The sequence below is a fragment of the Aquarana catesbeiana genome, linkage group LG04 (genome assembly GCF_042186555.1).
Source record: "Aquarana catesbeiana isolate 2022-GZ linkage group LG04, ASM4218655v1, whole genome shotgun sequence".
Lineage (NCBI taxonomy): Eukaryota > Metazoa > Chordata > Amphibia > Anura > Ranidae > Aquarana > Aquarana catesbeiana.
The window spans coordinates 273,009,272-273,030,875 of NC_133327.1; the positions used below are offsets into that span (position 1 = coordinate 273,009,272).

General features: G+C 42.4%; 1 protein-coding gene across 3 annotated transcripts in view; it reads left to right on the top strand.

Moving 5' to 3' along the window:
• Nucleotides 1–21,604, top strand: part of DVL3 (dishevelled segment polarity protein 3) — a 226,181-nt gene that overhangs the window by 55,850 nt on the left and 148,727 nt on the right. For all 3 annotated transcript variants that reach the window (XM_073626557.1, XM_073626558.1, XM_073626559.1), the window contains exon 2: nucleotides 7,547–7,616. In XM_073626557.1, the coding sequence (XP_073482658.1) occupies nucleotides 7,547–7,616 (70 nt within the window). The remainder of the gene's footprint in view (nucleotides 1–7,546; nucleotides 7,617–21,604) is intronic.

Sequence of the window (21,604 nt, forward strand, 5' to 3'; positions counted from 1 at the left end):
GGGTACTCGGGAGGACATAAAGAAAATGCCTCTCATGCAGCCGACTGCATTTGGTTGGGGATGTGAATGGGGGAAGTACGGGCGCTGCAGAAGCGGTGGGTTCCCAATTAGGATTGGCGAATGCAGCAGGAAGGGCACTATGGGCACGACGGGCCTGTGTTTGTTTGTCTTTTTGGTGGCAGCGGGACACTACTTGTGCTTGCCACCTCACCAGCTTGAACTGCACTTATGGGACTCGCCACGTCACCAAGTGTTACTGCAGTGCTGGTTTGACTACGACCGGGGTGTACTAGGCCGCTGGCGCTTGCCAGTTCAATAAAAAGCTACCAAAAAAACTGTTAGCGATCACAGGGATCAGGCCTGACTCTGCGAATGCTGCAGTTATGCGTTTAGTGTTTTGTAAGTGACAGTGATCGATCGATACTGCACTTGGGTGGGCTGGGCCGGGCGGAGGGGCAAAACGCAGGTGCTAGCAGGTATCTGGGCTGATCCCGCTAACGCTGCGTTTTTGGGAACCCTAAACTGCTGGGGACGCTAGTATAGATCTGATCGGATCAGATATTGATCCGATCAGATACTATACCACTAAGGGAGCTGTACGGTGCGTGCGTGGGTGTTAGCGCTACTGGCGCTAACCTGACGCTGCCTGGGGCTGGTGCTTGCCAGTTCACCAAAATGCTACCAAAAAAACTGTTAGCGATCGCAGGGATCAGGCCTGACTCTGCGAACGCTGCAGTTATGTGTTTTGTAAGTGACAGTGATCGATCGATACTGCACTTGGGCTGGGCCGGGCGGAGGGGCAAAACGCAGGTGCTAGCAGGTATCTGGGCTGATCCCGCTAACACTGTTTTTGGGAACCCTAAACTGCTGGGGACGCTAGTATAGATCTGATCGGATCAGATATTGATCCGATCAGATACTATACCACTAAGGGAGGCGTATGCTGCGTGCGTGGGTGTTAGCGGTACTGGCGCTAATCTGACGCTGCCTGGGGCGACGCATATCACCGCCGGGCGATCAGGGGGCTAAACCTTTATTCGGTAATAAACGGCGGGTGCCCTGACACTATAAAAAACAAACTAACCAGCGTCACCCGTAACAACAGTTATACGGTGATCAGTGGTGAAAGGGTTAACTAGGGGGCCATCAAGGGGTTAAAACATTTATTCGGTAGTATATGGGGGTCCCTGTCGCTATAAAACGCTGACGGCGAACCTAAATATTTAGGTCCCTAACTAGCGTCACCAGCGACACTAATACAGCGATCAGAAAAATGATCGCTTAGTGACACTGGTGACGGGGGTGATCAAAGGGTTAAAACTTTATTAAGGGGGGGTTAGGGGGGTATCCTAGACCTACAGGGGGGTAATACTAACTGTCCCAACACTGTAACTGTCACAAACTGACACCAATGCAGTAATCAGAAAAAAAAAAAAAAACTGCTGGTGTCAGTTTGTGACGGGGGGGGGGGGGGGGGTGATTGGGGGGCGATCGGGGGGGGGGGGATCGGGGTGTTTTGTGTGCCTGGCATGTTCTACTGTGTGTGTGTGTGTGTGTGTGTGTGTGTGTGTGTGGTGTTGTGCACTCACATACCTGTCTTCTCTCCTCGGGCCGGAACGGAAATTACTGAGCTGAGGAGAGATGACATTTCCTTTGCTGCTGTTTAGCATACAGCAGCAAAGGAATGATGTGATTGGCCGGCGGCGATCGCGAGGGGGGGGCCACGAACGGATGGCCTCCCCCTCATCTCCGATCGCCGTGGGACAAAAGACGACCGCCTCGGGCACCGGGGGGGGTCCGATCGGACCCCCCACCCGCGGAAGGCAAATCACGTATATGTACGTGATTTTGCCTGTCCGTGCCACCTTGCCGACGTAAATCGGCGTGAGGCGGTCGTCAAGTGGTTAATAGCGCAATATTTATCTTTATGCATTGTTTGTAGTTCACATATTTATTGCAGCTGTATTATTTGGGCATCTTTTAATATATTCTCACATAATTTGCTCTCCGCTTCAGTGGTTTAGCAACTTTATCACCAGTTTCTGTGATTCCCACTATGTTGAAGGCGCGCAAGTCCACTTCATGGAGTATTTGCACAAGGAGGTCGCCTTGCACTCTTTGGATGTGGTTCGGCCTCTCCGTGTGTATCTGTCGGTTACGGCTCCCTTTTCAGAAGTCGGATCCGCTGTTTGTAAATGTGGATGGCCCGAGGAAGGGCCTGGCGGCCTCTTTGGCCACCATTTCTTGTTGGATCAGACAGACTATTGTCCAGGCTTATGCCATTAGGAGGGCGGGTACCCCCCCCCTTCCCATCACAGCGCATTCTACCAGGGAGATTAGTGCTTCCTGGGCCTTCTGACATCAGGTGTCTGTTTCTCAAGTGTGTAAGGAGGCTACCTGGTCGTCCATGCACACTTTTACCACGTTTTACAGGGTGGATGTTTGGGCATCTTCGGCTGCATGTTTCGGCCGCAAAGTTTTGCAGGCGACCGTCTGAGGTTTGGGCTCCCCTTACGGGGGGTTCTGTTTGGGTGGAGGTTATATTTCCTTTTTTCTGTGTTCCCACCCCTCGTGGAGCTGCTTTGGAACATCCTTAAGGTCAAGAATGGAAGTGCTGTGTCCGTCAATAAACGAAAGAAAAAATATCTTTTGGTAGTCATCCGGAGGTGGTCAATTCTTTGGGTCCCCGATGACACGGGAGAGCCTGGGGACGCATCGGCAGGGGGGGGGGGGGCAAGTGGGTGTGTGAGGAGATCTAAATGATGCCTGTGTAGCTGCAGGCATCATTCAGATATTTCCACTCAAGGACGTCATATTGGGCTAGAAGTGGTTAAAGTGTAACTCCACTTTTGTTGAGAAAAAAAATTCCCCTCTGGATGATCTATGTACATTGCAAGGACTATAACGACCTTTTGTTGCAGATTCCTACCTTTTTGTCATTCTGAAGAAATCCCTGTGTTTGTCTGTGTCTCTTCACTGAGTGAGTCTAATGGGAGGGGTTTCAGAATTGTCAACTGTGGCAGCTGCAGGGCACTAATGAGGAAACCTGCTGGGCCTGCATCCATTTAGATTCCTATTAGAAATATCTCACCAAAAATGACTTTTTTTGTTGCAAGGGATGACTGAAATCTGACTTGTATCTTAGGCAGACTTCTGGGAAAATCAGTAAGCCAATCACACAAGCGGGAAATGTTTCTGGGGAGTGGTCAGTACACATGTACAGAACACCTCCATGTAGCGATATTGTGTTGCATTTATAGAAAATTACAGTGGCTGCAGATTGAAAAGTAAAGGTAATTTTTATTAACATTCAATTACAATATGACTTGCATCACAATTTTTACATATATTTATTTATATATATATATATATATATATATATATATATATATATATATATATATATATATATATATATATATATATATATCTCTATCTCCTAAACCCCCCCACGAAAGTGGAGTTTACCTTTTTAAACAGTTGAACAGGTGGCGGATGTAAATGGATAGACATTTTAGTTGATGCTAGAACCTAGGTATGAAACAATATGCATTCATCAGCATACAGGGACAGTTCAATAAAATCTTAAAAGACCATGGCCAATATCGCCTAACTTACTTTAGATGGAAAGCCTGTAGAAACAAAGGATCCCAATCAAGATGGGTACACAAATATGCTTTTTCTCAAGATCCAAACCCCAGGGGCACAAAGGTTTGACAGCAACCTGTAATCATAATAACCTAATTAAAGAGTCATAATGTGTATGTATGTGTGTGTATGTATGTGTGTGAAATATATATATATATATATATATATATATATATATATACACACAGAGATTACAATCGCAACAAAGTTGTATGAATCGCTGTATTATTATTTTATTTTAATTTTTTTTCACACTGCCACAATTACATAATCGCAATTCCTTTCACAGATTGGGATCCAAAGCCCCTGGTGGGTTTAGCTTATCGTCCCTTGTCACACCTGCAAGTGACATAATGTAGTGATTGTTCTGACAGTTTACAGCTACCCAATCATTTTTACAGGGTTCGGAAGGAGGCTCCTGCCGGTGGAACGGTCAGGTCAGCTGAGCACAGGGGAGAATGAACATCTGTTCCTCCCCTTCTTTGTGAGGAATGATCCTGAATGTGCTGCTTTTGGTTGGTTTACCAGGCAAGCTTCTGATCAAATGGTATCGCCAGTGAGAACAATAATTTTAGTGCCAGAGCTCATGTTTACCTTTTTAGATGGTAACTTGTAAAGGCTTTTAAAGCAGTTGTATACCCGCAAACGAAAAAAGACAAAAAACAAACCTGTAAGGCAAAGGCATAATGAGCTAGTATGCACCGTACGCTATTGTTTTGTTTTTTTTGGATAGAGTGTAGAGGGATTAGAACACCTGTCAGTTTTTATTGTTGTCTGTGCCCCTGTAAGGGAGATTAAAGTGGATGTAAAGGCAGAAGCTTTTTTTAGAGGTGCACTGAATGAAAATTTTGGTGCTGAAAAAAATAAATACATTTTTTAAAAATATTTATATTTTTATATATAATTGTATTTTACTTTTTAATTAATATCAATCTAAATGAGTATGATTTATCGTTGGCCATTATTGGCACCTTTAGCGCAAGAAAAGCTCAAGAAAAATGTATCCCTTTTGGCTAGGTTCACACTGGTGCCATGTTGGACATTGCATGTGATTCACACCTCACTCCTGTGCAGATCACATGCGATGTCTGTGCAATGCAAATTCAGCTATACAGATTGTATGGCTGAATTTGCATTCGCACCCATGCCATCCGATTCCTGCACCATTTGACAAATCGCACTGTGATATGCGAACCGATCTGGGGGTGTCATTAACTTTCTATTGACACCTGCAGCGGTTCGTATAAGGCAGTGTGAACTGAGTGCGATGCAGGAACCGGCACTAGAATTGCGCTGGTTCCGGCATTGCGCTTGTGTGAACCAGCACTTAAGTTTTATGTTAAAAAAAAAAAAAAAGCACCTCCCAGTTAAAATGCATTGAAAACGCAGCAAGAACACATAATGCACCAGTGTTATGTTTTTGATGCAGTTTTTTGAGTCACATGTCCCATGAAAAACACACCATAAGCACATTAAAATTGCGACACAATCGCCGCAGATTAGCAGCAAAATCTCCACCTTTTTTGGCCAAAATGTCTGTGCGTCTCTCTTTTTTTTTAGTGGGAAAATCTTCATATGGGAACACTAGTTCTGGTTATCCTGCTGACATCCCAGGATTACCTCGCTTGGGAGGAATTTCTTCTCGTTTCCTGTTTTGGCTATGGGACAAGTAGTGAAGGGAGAAATCTCCCCAATTGGACACAGGTGTCAACAGAAAAAATCTAAAGTTTTTAATTCTCCTTTATTCAGAATGACAAACGTTTAGCCTTTAGTTCCAATTTGAGGATAAAAGCCAGATAAACAGTTTTGGTGGTATTGATATCCAAATTACTATATTGTTCATAGTAAAATGTGTTCTGGAAAATTTGTATCAATGTTTCTTTCCAAAGTATTATATTGTATACAGTTTTCACACGGGATTCCTTATGGTCAGACAGATATGCAATTTCAGGAGGCCCAAACAGATTGTAAACACTTTTTTTTTCTAAAAGGATCTTTGACCACAGATTGTACAGTCAAGCACGTCAACATATAGCAGTAGTCTAATAATCTGATAGTAATTTAATTAGCTGGCTGCTCACCTGCAGATTATCTGTTTGTATATTGTACTACATCCTGGTCATCTTAAAGGGAAATTCCAATGACTGGAATCTCTAGAATGATTGATTTGTTTTTTTTTGCACGTTTATATATTTGGAGCGTGGAGGGCGTGCCAGTGGGCAGTATATGCAGGACAGTAGTGCAGAGGGTGTGCCAGAGGGCAGTATGTATAGGAGATGAGTGCAAAGGGTATGACAATGGGCATTATGTACAGAAGGTTGCAGGTGTATGACAGGCAATAGAATTAGCTTTTTTATCTCGCCTGCAAGTCAAAATATTAAAAGGGGACAGGCTCAGCTGATACTCACAGTGCTAAACCATGCAAGATTTGTAAGCTCCACAAACAGGGACCTTCTGTGTTGTGATTATACTGTCCACTTTTTATTGTAAAATGATGCACAAACTAATGATTCTATATACATCCTGTATAATAAAAAAAGACATCCAGGAACAGTCCACATGTGTCTTACACTTTTAGTCAGCACTACAGTAAACAGACAGCATCAAGATAGAATGTCTTTTGTAATTTCGTATACTAAAAAAAAAAAAAAAAAAAAAAAATCTGCCACTAACTAAACTCTAGTTCTTTTACAAGGTGCCCCCTAAATTTAACAGGGTCTCCCAAAACTAACAGGCAACCTATTAAATGTTGTTAGTGGTCAGCCTTTTTTAATTATCTAAAACCAAAACTTATTTTTATGTTTTGTTTCAGGCACCAATGGGTATTGATTAAGACCCTGTCTTTTTTTTTTTTTTTCCTCAGTATTTGTCCCTATCATGGTGATAAAACAAAAGGAAAATGGAAATCTTGGTTGTCAGTGGAACAGGTTTATCCATTTTAAGGTTTCCCTTTTATTCTAGTTCTAGTGAGTGACATGCTGGATTTGCGTTTTTCCTTTCTGTCCTGGTGACAGTGGCCACTAAGACCATTTATAGATGGGTGAATCTCAAGGAAGGACACAAACTGGAATAAAACCTTACAGGAGTTTAAACTTTCCCATTCTATCCTCTTGTTAAAAATTGCTTTAGACCTATTTCAGAGTTTTTGCTCCTACGGATGCCCAGTAAATGTAATGCGATGCTGGTTATACTGTTTGTTTTTTGTTTTTGTTTGATACAGTAGGAAGGGGTTAAAGTGTTTTGATTGCCATTTGTGTTCTGGTTGTGAAGATTCACCTTCTTTATTCTGGTGACCGCATTGTCTCCAGTATTGAAAGTGATGGGAAATCCAATTTTTGGGGTTGCTGGGGAAGTGAGAGGAAACTGTTCTGGTGGCAACTGACCCAAGTGGAGCTACAGTATGTCCTCCACCCCTCCTTTTTTTTTTTTTTTTTTTTTTTTTTTTTTTGAGTTTCTCCAATTGTCTTCTATTTCTGGGACACCAAGTGAACGAGAAAACTGAATCAATTTCACCATCCACACATTTCGAGTGGATGGGGAAATCCTCCCTGCTGTTTCATTGTATTCTGTGCGTGTTCCCCCACTGCCAAATTATACTGATCAGCACCACCAGCAGATTGGTTCCATATGCTGACCTAATTTAAAACCATCTATGGCTAGTTTCAGTCTCCCTGACAAGAAAAACCGAGTGCTACCCTTGTTAATTTTACGTAGGCTTTAGGTAATATAAGGTTTGGGAACTTATTTTACAAAAATAAAAAAATAACAATTAATGTAATTTTAGTATTGCTTACATGTGCTCCTGAAGGAGTGATAGGATTTATTAAATACTAGGCATTTATTGGTGGTTATAGAACTGTGTCACATTTTTAATCAATTTCATGTTTTCTTTTTTCAGGGTGGTTAAAGAAGAGATCTCTGATGACAATGCAAAGCTGCCCTGTTTCAATGGACGAGTAGTATGTTGGGTAAGTTGGATATATTCATCACTGGGGCCAGGTGGCTTACATTTGAGTCCTCAAAGAACTTCGCCAGCTTTTTGTAAGATTGTTATTGCTAATTTTTAAGGACAGCTTAGTGACTGGAATAGTAGCAGCTGACTGGCGAAAAGCCAATGTGGTACGAGTTTTCAAAAAAAGGGCCAAGATCTATACCTGTAAACTTCAGACCAGTCAGCCTAACATCAATAGTATGTAAAATATTTGAGGGATTGATAACCAAATTCTTGCATATAAAAACTGTATCATTAATAGTAATTGGCATGGATTTATGAAAGGTTATTCTAGCCAGATCAATCTGTTAACATTTTTCAAGGCAGTGAGCTATTATCTAGATGAGGAGGAAGACCTGTGAACATGGTGTATCTGTATTTTGCCAAAGCTTTTCACTCCAGTTCCCCCATAAATGCTTAACCCCTTCATGCCCACGCTATAGCCAAAAGACTGCTACAGCACGGTCCTTAATTGCCGGGAGGGCGTCCATGTACATCTTCCGTGCATCAGCTGCCTGCGGCCTCCCCTGCGGGGCATGCGCGGTGTGTTCTGTGATAAGCGAGTTAATGAGAATTGGCGGATCATTGATTGGAGTAAGGGGCCGATCCCGACCACGTGATCATCTGTCATTGGCAGACATATGATGTAAACAGAGCTGGTAATCTGCTATATATTTTCCTAGCGCTGACAGCGTGAGGAGAAAATAAAAACCCAATCACCAGCTTCTTTCAGAGGGACATCGGTCTTGAACGAGTAGAGCTGCTGCTCTGTCCCCACCAGTGCCGCCGCCTCATCAGCGCACATCAGTGAAATTACCTGTTTGCAAAATTTTATAACAAACTATGTAAACTGTTTTTTGTTTTGATTGTTTTTTTTTTTTTTTTCAAAATTTTTTTTTTTTTTTTGTTTGTTTAGCAAAAAATCAAAATCCTAGTAGTGATTAATTACCACCAAAAAGCTCTATTTGTGTGAATTATAATTTTATATGGGTACAGTGCAGCATGACAGCGCAAATTGTCATTCAAAATGCGACAGCTCTGAAATCTGAAAATTGTCCTGGGCAGGAAGGGGGTTAAAGTGCCCAGTAGGCAAGTGGTTAATCTACAAATTGAGGTCCGTTTGTATGGACGATGGTGTACAGTGATGGAAGAAAGTATTTGATTCCCTTTTGATATTTTACGTTTGCCCACTGACAAAGAAATGATCAGTCTATAATTTTAATGGTTTATTTTAACAGTGAGAGACAGAATAACAAAAAAAAAAATCCAAAAAGATGCATTTCAAAATTTGCATTTTAGTGAGTGAAATACGTTTTTTATTTGACCCCTTTGCAAACATGACTTTGTACTTGGCAAAACCCTTGTTGGCAATCGGAGGTCAGATGTTTCTTGTAGTTGGCCACCAGGTTTGCACACATCTCAGGAGGGATTTTGTCCCACTCTTTGCAAATCCTCTTCAAGTCATTAAGGTTTCAAGGCTGACGTTTGGTAACAATAATCTTTAGCTCCCTCCACATATTTTCTATGGGACTTAAGGTCTGGAGACTGGCTAGGCCACTCCAGGACCTTTTAATGTGCTTCTTCTTGAGCCACTCCTTTGTTGCCTTTGTGTTTTGGGTCATTGTCCTGCTGGAATACCCCTCCATGACCCATTTTCAGTGCCCTAGCTGAGGGAAGGAAGTTCTCACCCAAGATTTGATGGTACATGGCCCTGTCCATCGTCCCTTTTTTATGCGGTTAAGTTGTCCTGTCCCCTTAGCAGAAAAACATCCCCAAAGCATAATGTTTCCACCTCCATGATTACAGGTGAGCATGGTGTGGTGTTGGTTATAGCAGGGTGGATTTGATTTTAATAAAGTCGATTTAAAACACTAGTAAAAAAGCTTAAAGTGATTGTAAACTTTTTTTTTTTTTTTTTTTTTAACATATACTTACTTCCACTGTGCAGTTGGTTTTGCACAGAATGGCCCCGATCCTCGACTTCTGGTGTGCATTGGTGGCGGTGGTAGCTCCTCCCTGCATCTTATAACCCCCTAGGAGAAGCGCTCTGCAGGGGGTTACCTTGCGGGCACACTCCCGAGTCCAGCATTTGCATCCATAAACGCAGAATGCCATACTCGGCCCGGCGCCTGCGTTATTGGATTTGATTGACAGCAGCTGGAGCCAATGGCTGCACTGCTATCAATCTATCCAATCAAGAGTCGAGACAACGGGCAGAGGGGAAGAGCACGTCTCCAGCATGGGAATTACGGGACAGAGTAAAACGGGGGGCTGGTCAGTGACAAGTTTTTTTTCACCTTAATGCATAGGATGCATTAAGGTGAAAAAATACAAGGGTTTACAACCCCTTTAATTTAAATCAACTCTATTTAAATCATAATTTTTAAAGGGCAATGGTCATCTCTGTCCCACAGCGGCTCCTCCTCTGACCCGCTGTTGACTCACGGACAGTCCCATTCACTTTAATGGGACTGCTAGTGGTGCGGCAGTGACACAACAAGGTGAGTGGTGACAGGTGCTCTTTAAATGTAAGGATTAATTCTTGCTGGTAGTTAGAATCTTTAATATTTGCAAACAAATCAAAGGTTTCCTGTTTAGAATACTAAGCTGTGAGATTAGTAAAACAACGATATCAGAACCGGTTCAATCATACAGTTTGTAGTGTACATAGATTTGCAAAACAATGGGATAAAGGAATATTCCTGAACTTTGTTTTATCTCATGGTTACTGTGAAATTTTATGAATGCATCAATGCAGTGCATGTTATCTCAGCTTGCAGAGCTTGGATTCATTAAATAAGTTTACCAAAAATTTAAATATTGCAGAATATACAGCCTCATGCTACATAACTAAGCTCTATTTCATGCTCAATTAACTAAATTATTATTGTATCGTAAATAGAAACCTATCTTTAGATAAATAAATTTGACGAGAGAGAGAGAATTAATTAGGATAATGGTACCCACCCCTACTTTCTGTATGTATACTCAACGAGGCAACACTCATTTTAACTAAATTTGACAAATGTCAAAAAAATCAGATTTTAACCACTTCAGCCCCGGAAGATTTTACTCCCTTCCTGACCAGAGCACTTTTTGCGATTCGGCACTGCATCGCTTTAACTGACAATTGCGCGGTCGTGCAACGTTGCACCCAAACAAAATTGACGTCTTTTTTCTCCCATAAATAGAGCTTTCTTTTGGTGGTATTTCATCACCTCTGCGGTTATTTTTTGCGCTATAAACAAAAAAGAAAAAAAGACAATTTTGAGAAAAACGCAATATTTTTTAGTTTTTGCTATAATATCCCCCAAAAATATATAAGAAAAACTATTTTTTTTTTTCCTTAGTTTGGACCGATATGTATTCTACATATTTTTGGTAAAAAAAGCAATAAGCGTATATTGATTTGCGCAAAAGTTATAGCGTCTACAAAATAGGGGATAGTTTTATGGCATTTTTATGATTTTTTTTTTTTTTTTTTTTTTTTTTACTAGTAACGGCGGCGATCTGCAACTTTTTTTTTATACTGCGACATTGTCGGACAATTTTGAGACATTTTTGGGACCATTGGCATGTTTACAGCGATCAGTGCTATAAAAATGCATTGATTACTGTAAAAATGTCAGCGATCGCGGGAGCCCAGCGGTCATGGCGACTGCCGGGCACTCCCATCAGCTCTGTGGGCGAGCAGGGGGCGTGCATGCCCCTAGTGGCCACAGGGCGAAGCGACGTTGCATAAAGTCGTTTCGCCCAGCTATGCCATTCTGCCGCAGTAAACTGCGGCGGCTGGTCGGCAAGTGGTTAAGTGATATAAAAAAAAAAGAAATCAGATTTTTGATTTATTTCTCTTCTTTTTTTTATTTTTTTATTTTTAAACCATTGATTTCCACCCTGGGTCATGAGCAGCATTCCTCCTCCTCCAAACACCGACCAGTTGAGTTGATGCCAAAGAGCTTGATTTTGGTCTCATCTGACCACAACACTTTTTCACCCAGTTCTCCTCTGAATCATTCAGATGTTCATTATCAAACTTCAGACGGGCCTGTACATGTGCTTTGTTGAGCAGTGGGTCCTTGCGGGTACTGCAGGATTTCAGTCCTTCACGACGTGATGTGTTACCAACTTTTCTTGGTGACTATGGTCCCAGCTGCCTTGAGATCATTGACAAGATTGTCCTGTGTAGTACTGGGCTGATTCCTCACCTCATGGTCGTTGAAACTCCACAAGGTGAGGTCTTGCATGAAGCCCCAGACCGAGGGAGATTGACAGTTATTTTGTGTTAATTACATTTGCGAATAATCACACCAACTGTTGCCGCCCTCTCACCAAGTTGTTTGGCGATAGTCTTGTAGCCCATTCCAGCCTTGTGTAGGTCTACAATCTTGTTCCTGATATCCTCAGACAGCTCTTTGGTCTTGGCCATGGTGGAGAGATTGGAATCTGATTGCTTCTGTGGACAGGTGTCTTTTTTTTTTTTTTTTTTTTTTTTTTTTAATACTGGTAAACTGAGATTAGGAGTGCTCCTAATCTCAGCTCGTTACCTGTATAGAAGACACCTGGGAGCCAGAAATCTTGCTGATAGTGGATCAAATACTTATTTCACTCATTAGACTGCAAATCAATTGACTTTTTTGAAATGTGTTTTTCTGGATATTTTTGTTGTTATTCTGTCTCTCACTGTTAAAATAAACCTACCATTAAAATTAGACTGATCATTTCTTTGTCAGTGGGCAAATGTACACAATCGGCAGTCGGCATCGACTATGTTCGGTGGCTTGGTTCTCAGTGAAGGGGCGGCGGGGGACAGTTGCAGCATCTGTCCGATGCTGCATCCACTTAAGTATGATTAGGCAAATAAAAAACCCAACCCATACTTTTCTTTTTTTAAAGCCATTTGCTACATACTTTTCTTGAGTCTATCTGTTGGTTCTACACGCTGTTTTTTAGGTCACTACTACTTTCAGGTTCCTCTGTACTTTGAGGATTTCCCTTTTATTTGCACTCAATTGCCTTATTGGCAGGCTTGGCTAGTCCTGGGGAATTACCTTTCTGTTTCCGTGGTTAACCAATATAATTGGATAGTGGCACGAACTAGCAAGGTGATTTAGTCTCTTCTATTTTTGTTTTAACTTTTGTATCAGGTTGCTTGCTTGCACGGTTTCTTATCTCTGTTTGCTTCTAGTGCCTTGAGTTTAGGTTCTACCATCTCCAAAGTGCCTTCAGCGTATTCCAACCATAGGAAAAGGTGGTAGCTTTATTTTTCTTTTTTTTTTTTTTTTTTTCTGTGAATGTTCTTGAAAAGATTTAGCAATGGGCTACTCAGTTTATTTTGAGTGCCTTGTGGGAACAGTCTTGCCTACCCAGCATGATCGCAGAAGTAGGCAGCATGCTCAGGATTCTCTTGATCATGTGCAAAAAATGCTTCAAAGAATTTGAGGCATAGGGTTTCTCAAAAGTATACAAGTTCTGAACATAATGAAAAGCCAGTGTCCGTCTAAGGGTTCTTCAAGCTTCAGTGCGAAGTACTGTACAGAGTCTGTGAGGCCCAAGTGATGGCTACTGCTGGGTGTGTTTTGCTTTGACTGTTCCAGAAAAGAGTGTGTGAAGTTTGCTCTAATGATATTGTAAGTTCATTGGACAAGGAGTTGACTAAAGAAAAAGACTATATTACAAACACACACAAGAGGGCGCAAGCTCCTCGTGCATTACCATAAAATCTTTTATTAAAACCCCATAGCTAAATAAATACTCACAAATGTATAAAAAAAAAAGGGCATGTAACAAAGATGCTTCAGCCATGGACGATGCATCCCATCCTTAGACCGTCTGACTAGGAAGCCGGCACGTTTTGGGAGACTAGCTCCTTTCAGAGCAGACCTCCCTGAAGGGGCTTTTACAGTTCTCTCTTGTGGCCTGGATTTGGATCCAGGGAGTTCAGATATAATTACCTTGACAATCTCCTAGTAATAACAAAGTCTTAGCAGGAAGCACTAGACAGCAGACAGCTAGTTCTGGACTGTCTCTAAGAAGAATCTCCTGGCTGGTGAGCAAAAGTTTAAATCCATTTTACCCTTCCCTGTTGATTCTATACTTGGGAATGTTCATCAGTACCAAACGGAGGGAAAGTATTCTTACCAGATTCCAAGATTATCATGTCTGCTCACCAGCGTTTTGAATTCTTGGTGTATTGCTGCCACCAGTTATAGCTGTACCATGGCTCGATGGCACAGACAAATTTTTCTTTTGGTATTTCCCAACCAATGGGACTAGAAGAAACTTTTTCCGCACATCTACATCCCCAAGTAGTCAAGCTCAGCCTGGAATGGCGACTTTTGCAGGAGAACGTCTTGCAGGGACGACCCCTAATCCCTGGATGCTGGATCACTGTTACTTCTGATTCCAATCTCTAGGGAGGGGAGCACACTGTCAAGGTAAGGCTTCTCAGCCAAAATTGTCTCCTCTGAAGATATCTGCTCCTATTCTTCAGAATACTGCTTTTGGGATCAGAAAATGAGAGATTGACAACATAATGGTGGCATTCTGTATCACCGTCGAGTGGCAAGTGTCATGTTTGGATCTTATGGCTTCGTTTTAAAATGCCAAGCCTCCCTTTTTGTCGGGGACTTGGGATTCCAGTACTTTTGCAGCAGACACCCTGGAGCATTCAAGAAATTTCCTCCTGTTGTAGCAATTCTTAAAATTGTTTAAAAAAAAAAAATACTAAACAATAAAATTCTACAATTGATACATCCTCCTTTTTTTTTTTTTTTTCACCCTGTGTCACACTCTCTCCTGGTCTTATAATCTTCTTTTTTCAGACACTTTGATTACCCAAATTTGGTTCACAGAGGTCAAGGAAGCGGGGCGTGTTTTTTGGCTTACCCCAACAGAACAAACCAAAATTTTCTCCCTGTCATACAAATCTTCTAATCGTAACTGGTACCAAGATTCTGGATACAAGGTTGTCACCTGCTAGTACCTCTCCCCAGTGGTCCTTCATGTCATGTATCCCTTCGTCCCAGATATGTTAACACTGTGGACAAGGTGAGCTTTGCTGCATATTTTTTGGAGTTGCCCTGCCCTAGACTCCTTTTTTGGTCTCCATTTCATAAAAGTACTCAATCTTTCACAGGTAGGTGTCAGAAACCATGAACCAGACCGGGAGAGAAGTACAGTAAAATCACACTTGTTTATTAATACATATAAAAAAAAGGTAAATGGAGTAAGCGTAGTCAAAGTATAGCCAGAGTCCAGTAACCAGATTGGGTAATCGGCCAAGCCAGAAGTCAGGGATCCAAGTAGAGGAACAGCAAGCACGATAAGGAGCCAGAAGGGATGTCAACAAAGCCAGGAACGCAGGAGATGGTTTCTTGTGATTTTGACCAAGGCGAAGGCAGGAATGAAGTGAGCTGGAGATCTTTAAGTAGGCGGGACTGACGAGCAGATCCACAACAGCTGGTTAACTGTGAAGAGAGATGAGAGCTGGCAATTAGCCGACAGCTGAGCGGCCAGCTCAGAGAAGGAAGGGCTGAGCCAGCCCTGACAGTACGCCAATCACTAAATTGGCAGCATTTTATCTTGCATCACCATTCTTTCCCAACACAGGCATATCACATGTCTGTCCTTTTGACCATCTGATGAATGGTGAATGTACCTGACAGTATCCCGGTACCCCTTCACCTATCCAATAGTGGTTTAGATGAGTAATAAGACTTGCCACTTCACTGAAAAAACATCTAAAGCAGTATTAAATTAGAAGTTGGAGCCCCTCTTAACCACTTCAGCCCCGGAGGATTTGGCTGCTCAACGACCAGAGCACTTTTTACAATTTGGCACTGCGCTGATTTAATTGGTAATTGCGCAGTCATGCAATGCTTTACCCAAATGAAATTTGCATCCTTTTTGTCCCACAAATAGAGCTTTTTTTTATGGTATTTGATTGCCTCTGCCATTTTTATTTTTTGCGATATAAACGGAAGAAGACCAAAAATTTTGAAAAAAAAATTTATATTTTCTACTTTGTTATTAAAAAAAAAAAAAAAAAAAATCAATTTTAGTCATACATTTAGGCCAAAATGTATTCAGTCACATGTGTTTGGTAAAAAAAATAAATAAACGTATATATGTTGGTTTGCCCAAAAGTTATTGCATCTACGAACTAGGGTACATTTTCTGGAATTTACACAGCTTTTAGTTTGACTACCTATCTCATTTCTTGAAGTGCTAAAATGGCAGGGCAGGGCAGGGCAGTGCAAACCCCCCCCCCCAATAGGATTGGAAAAAAGGTTAGCGGCTTTAATTTCATCTCAGTGAGGGACAAAATGTGACAGGTTCTCTTCCGTTACTCAAGACCCTCAAACTGAGGAACTAGGGGCATGGGAAGATAAATTCCCTCAGGGGACCGTGAAGAGGCTGATGACTCCTCTTTTGAGGGGTCAAATGTGGGGGGGCGGGGGAGATCAGCTTCACAATCTGTAAGATTGATGGTGCAATTTTTCGTTGAATGGTCCGCTCCACATTTATGTACCCCTAATTGAGTGTTTGGATTCGCTAAAGCCTCCTCAAGCTGTGCATGCCTTTCCTGTCCATTCATTGCTGGAAAAAATTTTTGTATCTGAGTGGGATCACCCAGAGAAGCATTTTTTTTCCCTCCTAAAAAAAGTTTTTCAAACTTTTTATCCTATGGAGGAAAAAATTCACTAAAAGTGGGGTATACCAGAAATGAATGCTGCTACACTACCTGACCGCAAGATTGGTTCGGGGGTCTTCTTCCGACTTCGGGGGTCTTCTTCCGACTTCGGGGGTCTTCTTCCGACTTCGGGGGTCTTCTTCCGACTTCGGGGGTCTTCTTCCGACTTCTCTGCTTTCTCCGGCCTCTTCTCCTGGTGTCCGCTTCTTCTGCCGGGCTCCTCTGCTATCTTCTGCCGCTCTTTTGCTAGCGGTGGCCTGGTCTTCGCCATCTTGTTCCTTCTTCTCTTCTTCCGATGTTGACACAACGCTGTCTCCCGCTGTTATGCTGTGTGAGCGGTGCTCGATGACTTATATAGGCATGGGGCGTGGTCACTGGGTGCTGTCTCCCTTTGACCCCGCCTCTTATGTCACAGTCCCATCATGCCCCGTGACTGTGACATCATAAGGGGTGGGGTCACCGGGTGACAGCACCCGGTGACTGCGCCCCATGCCCTATATAAGTCATCGCGCACCGCTCACACAGCATTACAGCGGGAGACAGCGTTGTGTCAACATCGGAAGAAGAGAAGAAGGAACAAGATGGCGAAGACCGGGCCACTGCTAGCAAAAGAGCGGCGGAAGAGGCCGGAGAGAGAGAGGAGAAGTCAGAAGAAAACCCCCGGAGCTGCCTAATTACTTTTAAAACCTGTGTAGTGTTTTTTTGTTTGTTTTTTTTAATTGACACTTTTTTCCCCCAGGTGAATGGGTAGGGGTACCATGTACCCCATACTCATTCACATAGGGTGGGGGGGTCGGGATCTGGGGCCCCCTTATTAAAGAGGGCTCCCGGATTCCAATAAGCCCTCCACCCGCAGACCCCGACAACCAACGGCCAGGGTTGTCGGGAAGAGGCCCTTGTCCTCATCAACATGGGGACAAGGTGCTTTCCCGATGAGCGAGCCAGCTCGGCGCTGGCTCCCGCGACGGGGCTCGCAGGTGTCAAATCTCGCCGATAACAGCGGCGAGATTGACACTATCGCGGTCACCTACTGTATATCCTCTGTGAATAAAAAGTTTGACTTGTCCGGCAGACAGTGCTCAAATGCATAGGGATCCAACGGGTAAAAAGTTGGAATTCCTATTTAAAAAAAAAAAAAAAAAAGAAACAAAATTGGTTAATCCAGACCAGTTTAAACAGGTGCTCAAAGTTATCCTGTTCAGCAAGCCCAGGATCTGGCAAGCTACTATAGCAGCTTTGTTTGCAATAGTTGCTATGAGAGATTCTATCCTTCAGGCTTTGCGCCCTTTGCTAAGCGCCATGCAGGAAGCCCCTGGCTAGTCTTCCTTTTTCCGGTGAAACTGCTGTTTGGGGATGATTTGGGTAATACATCCAAAGAAATTCTAGTGGATAAAGCCTCCTTATGAGGAAGCGCCCCCTGCTCGCTCGAGTAGGGGGAATACTTCTGCAGTTCTCAAGGGTCTGGCAGGAAGAGTGTCGAGACAGATGGGGACTTCCTCAATAGCTCCAGGGTACAAACTGGATTTCCAAGAGTTCCCGTCTCCTCGTTTTCTCATATAAGACGTTCCTAAGAATCCAGAGAAAAGTCTTTCTTTCAAGCATTGGACCATCTTTTGGCAAAAAGTGATCATGGTGGTTCCCATGTAAAAGCAGGAGTTTGGGTTTGGTTCAAACCTTTTATCACGGTGCCAAAACCGAATGGACATTCTGGATCTCAAAAATCTAATTTGATTCCGGAATCTGCTTTTTTTCCAATCAGTTGTCTTCATCCTACAAGGAGGAGAACTTCTAGCGTCAATCGTCATCAAAGATGCATACCTCCATGTGCCTATTTCCTCGCTCACCAGTAATATCTACTTTTCAAGGTAGAAAATCTTAATTTTCATTGTGTAGCTCTGCTTTTTGCTCTAGCTACTGCACCTCGAGTGTTTACAAAGGTTCTGGCCCCTCCTCTAGCCAGATTAAGGGCCCAAGGTATAACGATTATAGTTTACCTAGATGATCTATTCTTGATAGACCAGTCAGTAGCCCGCTTAGACCAAAGTATGGTCACCACATTCAACTACCTGGAATACTTAGGTTGGGTTCTCCTAGAGAAATCTTCCTTGAAAACCATGAAGGCTAAAATACTTAGGTCTGATCATAGATACACCCAGAAAAGGGTATTCTTGCCCCAGGCAAAGATCAGCGCCATAAAGGAACTGATTCAGGTGGTTGAAGCAAGATGAATTCTTCTATTCAGCTTTGCATGAGGTTGTTGGGAAAGATGGTGGCTTCATTCGAGGCCATTCCTTATGCTCAGTTTAATTCGAGACTGCTGCAAAACAGTATCCTATCGGCTTGGAACAAAAGGGTTCAAGCTTTTGATTTCCCAATGTGTCTGACTCCAAAGGTGCGCCAGAGCCTCAGTTTATGGTTAATAACCAAAAATCTGCAAAGGGGAAAATCCTTCAGTTACCTGGGAAATGGTAACAACATATGCCAACCTTTTTTGGGTTGGAGAACAGTCCTGGAAGAGCCAACTGTCCAAGAGAAGTGGCCCAGATCAGAAATGGCCTTGCCCATTAACATTCTAGAGATTTCAGGCAGAGCACTTGGTCCTGAGGGCCTGAACTTTCAGTTTACGGAGTTGTCCTGCCAGGATCCAATCCGACAATGCCACAGCAATGGCCTATATCAATCACCAAGGGGGCACAAGAAGTTGTGCGGCCCAGAGAGAGGTGAATCATAGCCTATCTTGGACAGAAAACAATGTACTTTGCCTATCGGCAGCCTTCATTCTAGGAATAGAAAATTGGCAGGCGGACTACTTGAGACGCCAGCAGTTGTTCCCGGGAGAATGGTTCCTTCACCCCGATATCTTCCTGTCAATATGGCAAGCACACGGAACAGATGCCTTGCTATTCCCATGGAATCGGTTCTCACGGATTTATGCATTCCCTCCTATTTTGCCTGCGTCCACGACTTCTTTGCATCATCAAGCAGGAAGGGAAGTCGGTGATTTGCGTGGCCCTGGAGATTTTGGTATGCAGAGATCATAAGGATGGTGGTAGGTTGGCACCCCAGGAGCTATGTCATGGGTAGAATCCTTGTCTTTCTGCAGATAGGGTTAGAAATGAAGCTGGCCTTGAGTACTTTCAAAGGCCAGGCCTCTGCCTGATCGGAATTGTTTGAACGACCACTTGCTTCTCATTCTTTGGTTTGTAGTTTTTTTTTTTTTTTTTTTTTTTTTTTTTTTTTTTTTTTTTTGGGGGTAACGTGGCTTAATCCCCCAGTTAGGATACCCCTGAACCCTTGGGACTTTAATTTAGTTCTGTCGGGGTTGCAAAAACAGCATTTGAGCCATTAGTACATATTCCCTTGGTCCTTTTTGACATGGAAACTAGTTTTTCTGGTAACCATATCCTCTGCAAGAAGGGTATCAGAATTGGCTGCTCTTTCTTGTAAAGAGCCATATTATTATTCACAAGAATAAGGTAGTATTGCATCTTCATCCTTACTTTGGGCCTCATGCACACAGGATGTAAAAATAACGTTATGAAAACGCCAGTATCTTTGCAGGGATTTTTTTTCTTTTTACTTTTTTTTTCTGCTTTTTTTCAACGTTTTTGCAATAGCGGTTTTTTTTTTATGGTTTAAAAACGTTAAACGTTGGTGAATGATGTTTTTGAGCGTTTATCAGCGTTAGTGTTTTTACAGCTGAAAAACATCTCTCAGAACCCACTGGTCCTGGGTTTTTTTTACAGCTTAAAAAAGCCTATGCCATTTGCAGCTCAAAAACGCCTAGGTGGGCATGAAGCCATAGACTAACATAGACGGGCCTTTTTAAGCTGCAAAAAATGCTCAGAAAAGCAGCTGTAAAAAACGTCCGTGTGCATGAGGCCTTATACCGAAGGTAGTGTCAGGTTTTTATCTAAACTAGGATATTGTTCTACCTTCTTTTTTTTTTTTTTTTTTTTTCCAGAACCCTGTTCTATAGAAGAAAAAATCACTACATTCTCGATGTGGTGAGAGCAGTCCGGGTCTACTTAAAGGCGACTGCTCAGATTCGAAAAACTGATGTTTTGTTTGTGTTGCCTGAAGGTCCTAAAAGAGGACAGGCAGCATTGAAATCTACTATTTCTAAATTGATTCAACAAGTAGCTGTTCAGGCTTATGGTTTAAAGAGGAGAATTCCACCCTCTCAAATCAAAAGCGCACTCCACTAAGACTGTTGGTGCTTCGTGGGGGTGCATCACCAAGCCTCCATGATTCATATCTGCAAGGCCTCAACTTGGTCTTCAGTCCATAAATTTACCAGATTTTATCAGGTGAATGTAAAAAGGCGCGAGGATATCGCCTTTGGGCGTAGTGTGGTGCAGGCAGCAGTATAACCCCTCTAGTCTCATGTTGCTCTAATTCTGTTGTCTCCCTCTTCCCAGTTGTTATTACTCTAGGACGTCCCACATAGTAATTACTATGGCTCTGTGTCCCATGATGTACGATTAAGAAAATAGGATTTTTATAACAGCTTACATGTAAAATCCTTTTCTTTGAAGTACATCACGGGACACAGAGGTCCCTTCCCTCTTTCTGGTATACACGTGTATTGCTTTGCTACAAAAACTGAGGTACTCCAAGTAGTGGGAGGGGTTAGATAGGGAGGCAACTTCCTATTTATGAGGGTGTGCCAGTGTCCATCACCTGAAGGTGGCCTATAACCTACATAGTAATTATGGCTCTGGGTCCCGTGATGTACTTCAAAGAAAAGGATTTTACAGGTAAGCTGTTATAAAAAATCTTATTTTTATGTCACAAGTGATTGAAAAATTAAAAAAAAAAAAAAAAAAATTTACACAAAGTTGTCACTAAATGATATATTAGTCACACATGCCATGATTGTATGTGGAATTACACCCCCAAATACATTCTGCTGCTTCTCCTGAGTATGGGGATACCCCACATGTGAGACTTTTTGGGAGCCTAGCCGCGTACAGGACCCCGAAAACTAAGCACTGCCTTCAGGCTTTCTAAGGGCCTAATTTTTGATTTCACTCCTCACTACCTATCAGTTTTGAAGGCCATAAAATGCCAAGATAGCACAAACCCCACAAATGACCCCATTTTGGAAAGTAGACATCCCAAGCTATCTGCTGAGGCATGTTGAGTATTTTGCAGATCTCGCTTTTTGTCACAAAGTTTTGATAATTGAAAAAAATAAATATATATACATTTTTCTTTTCTTTTTTCATTTTCAAAAATAAATGAGATCTGCAAAATACTCAGCATGCCTC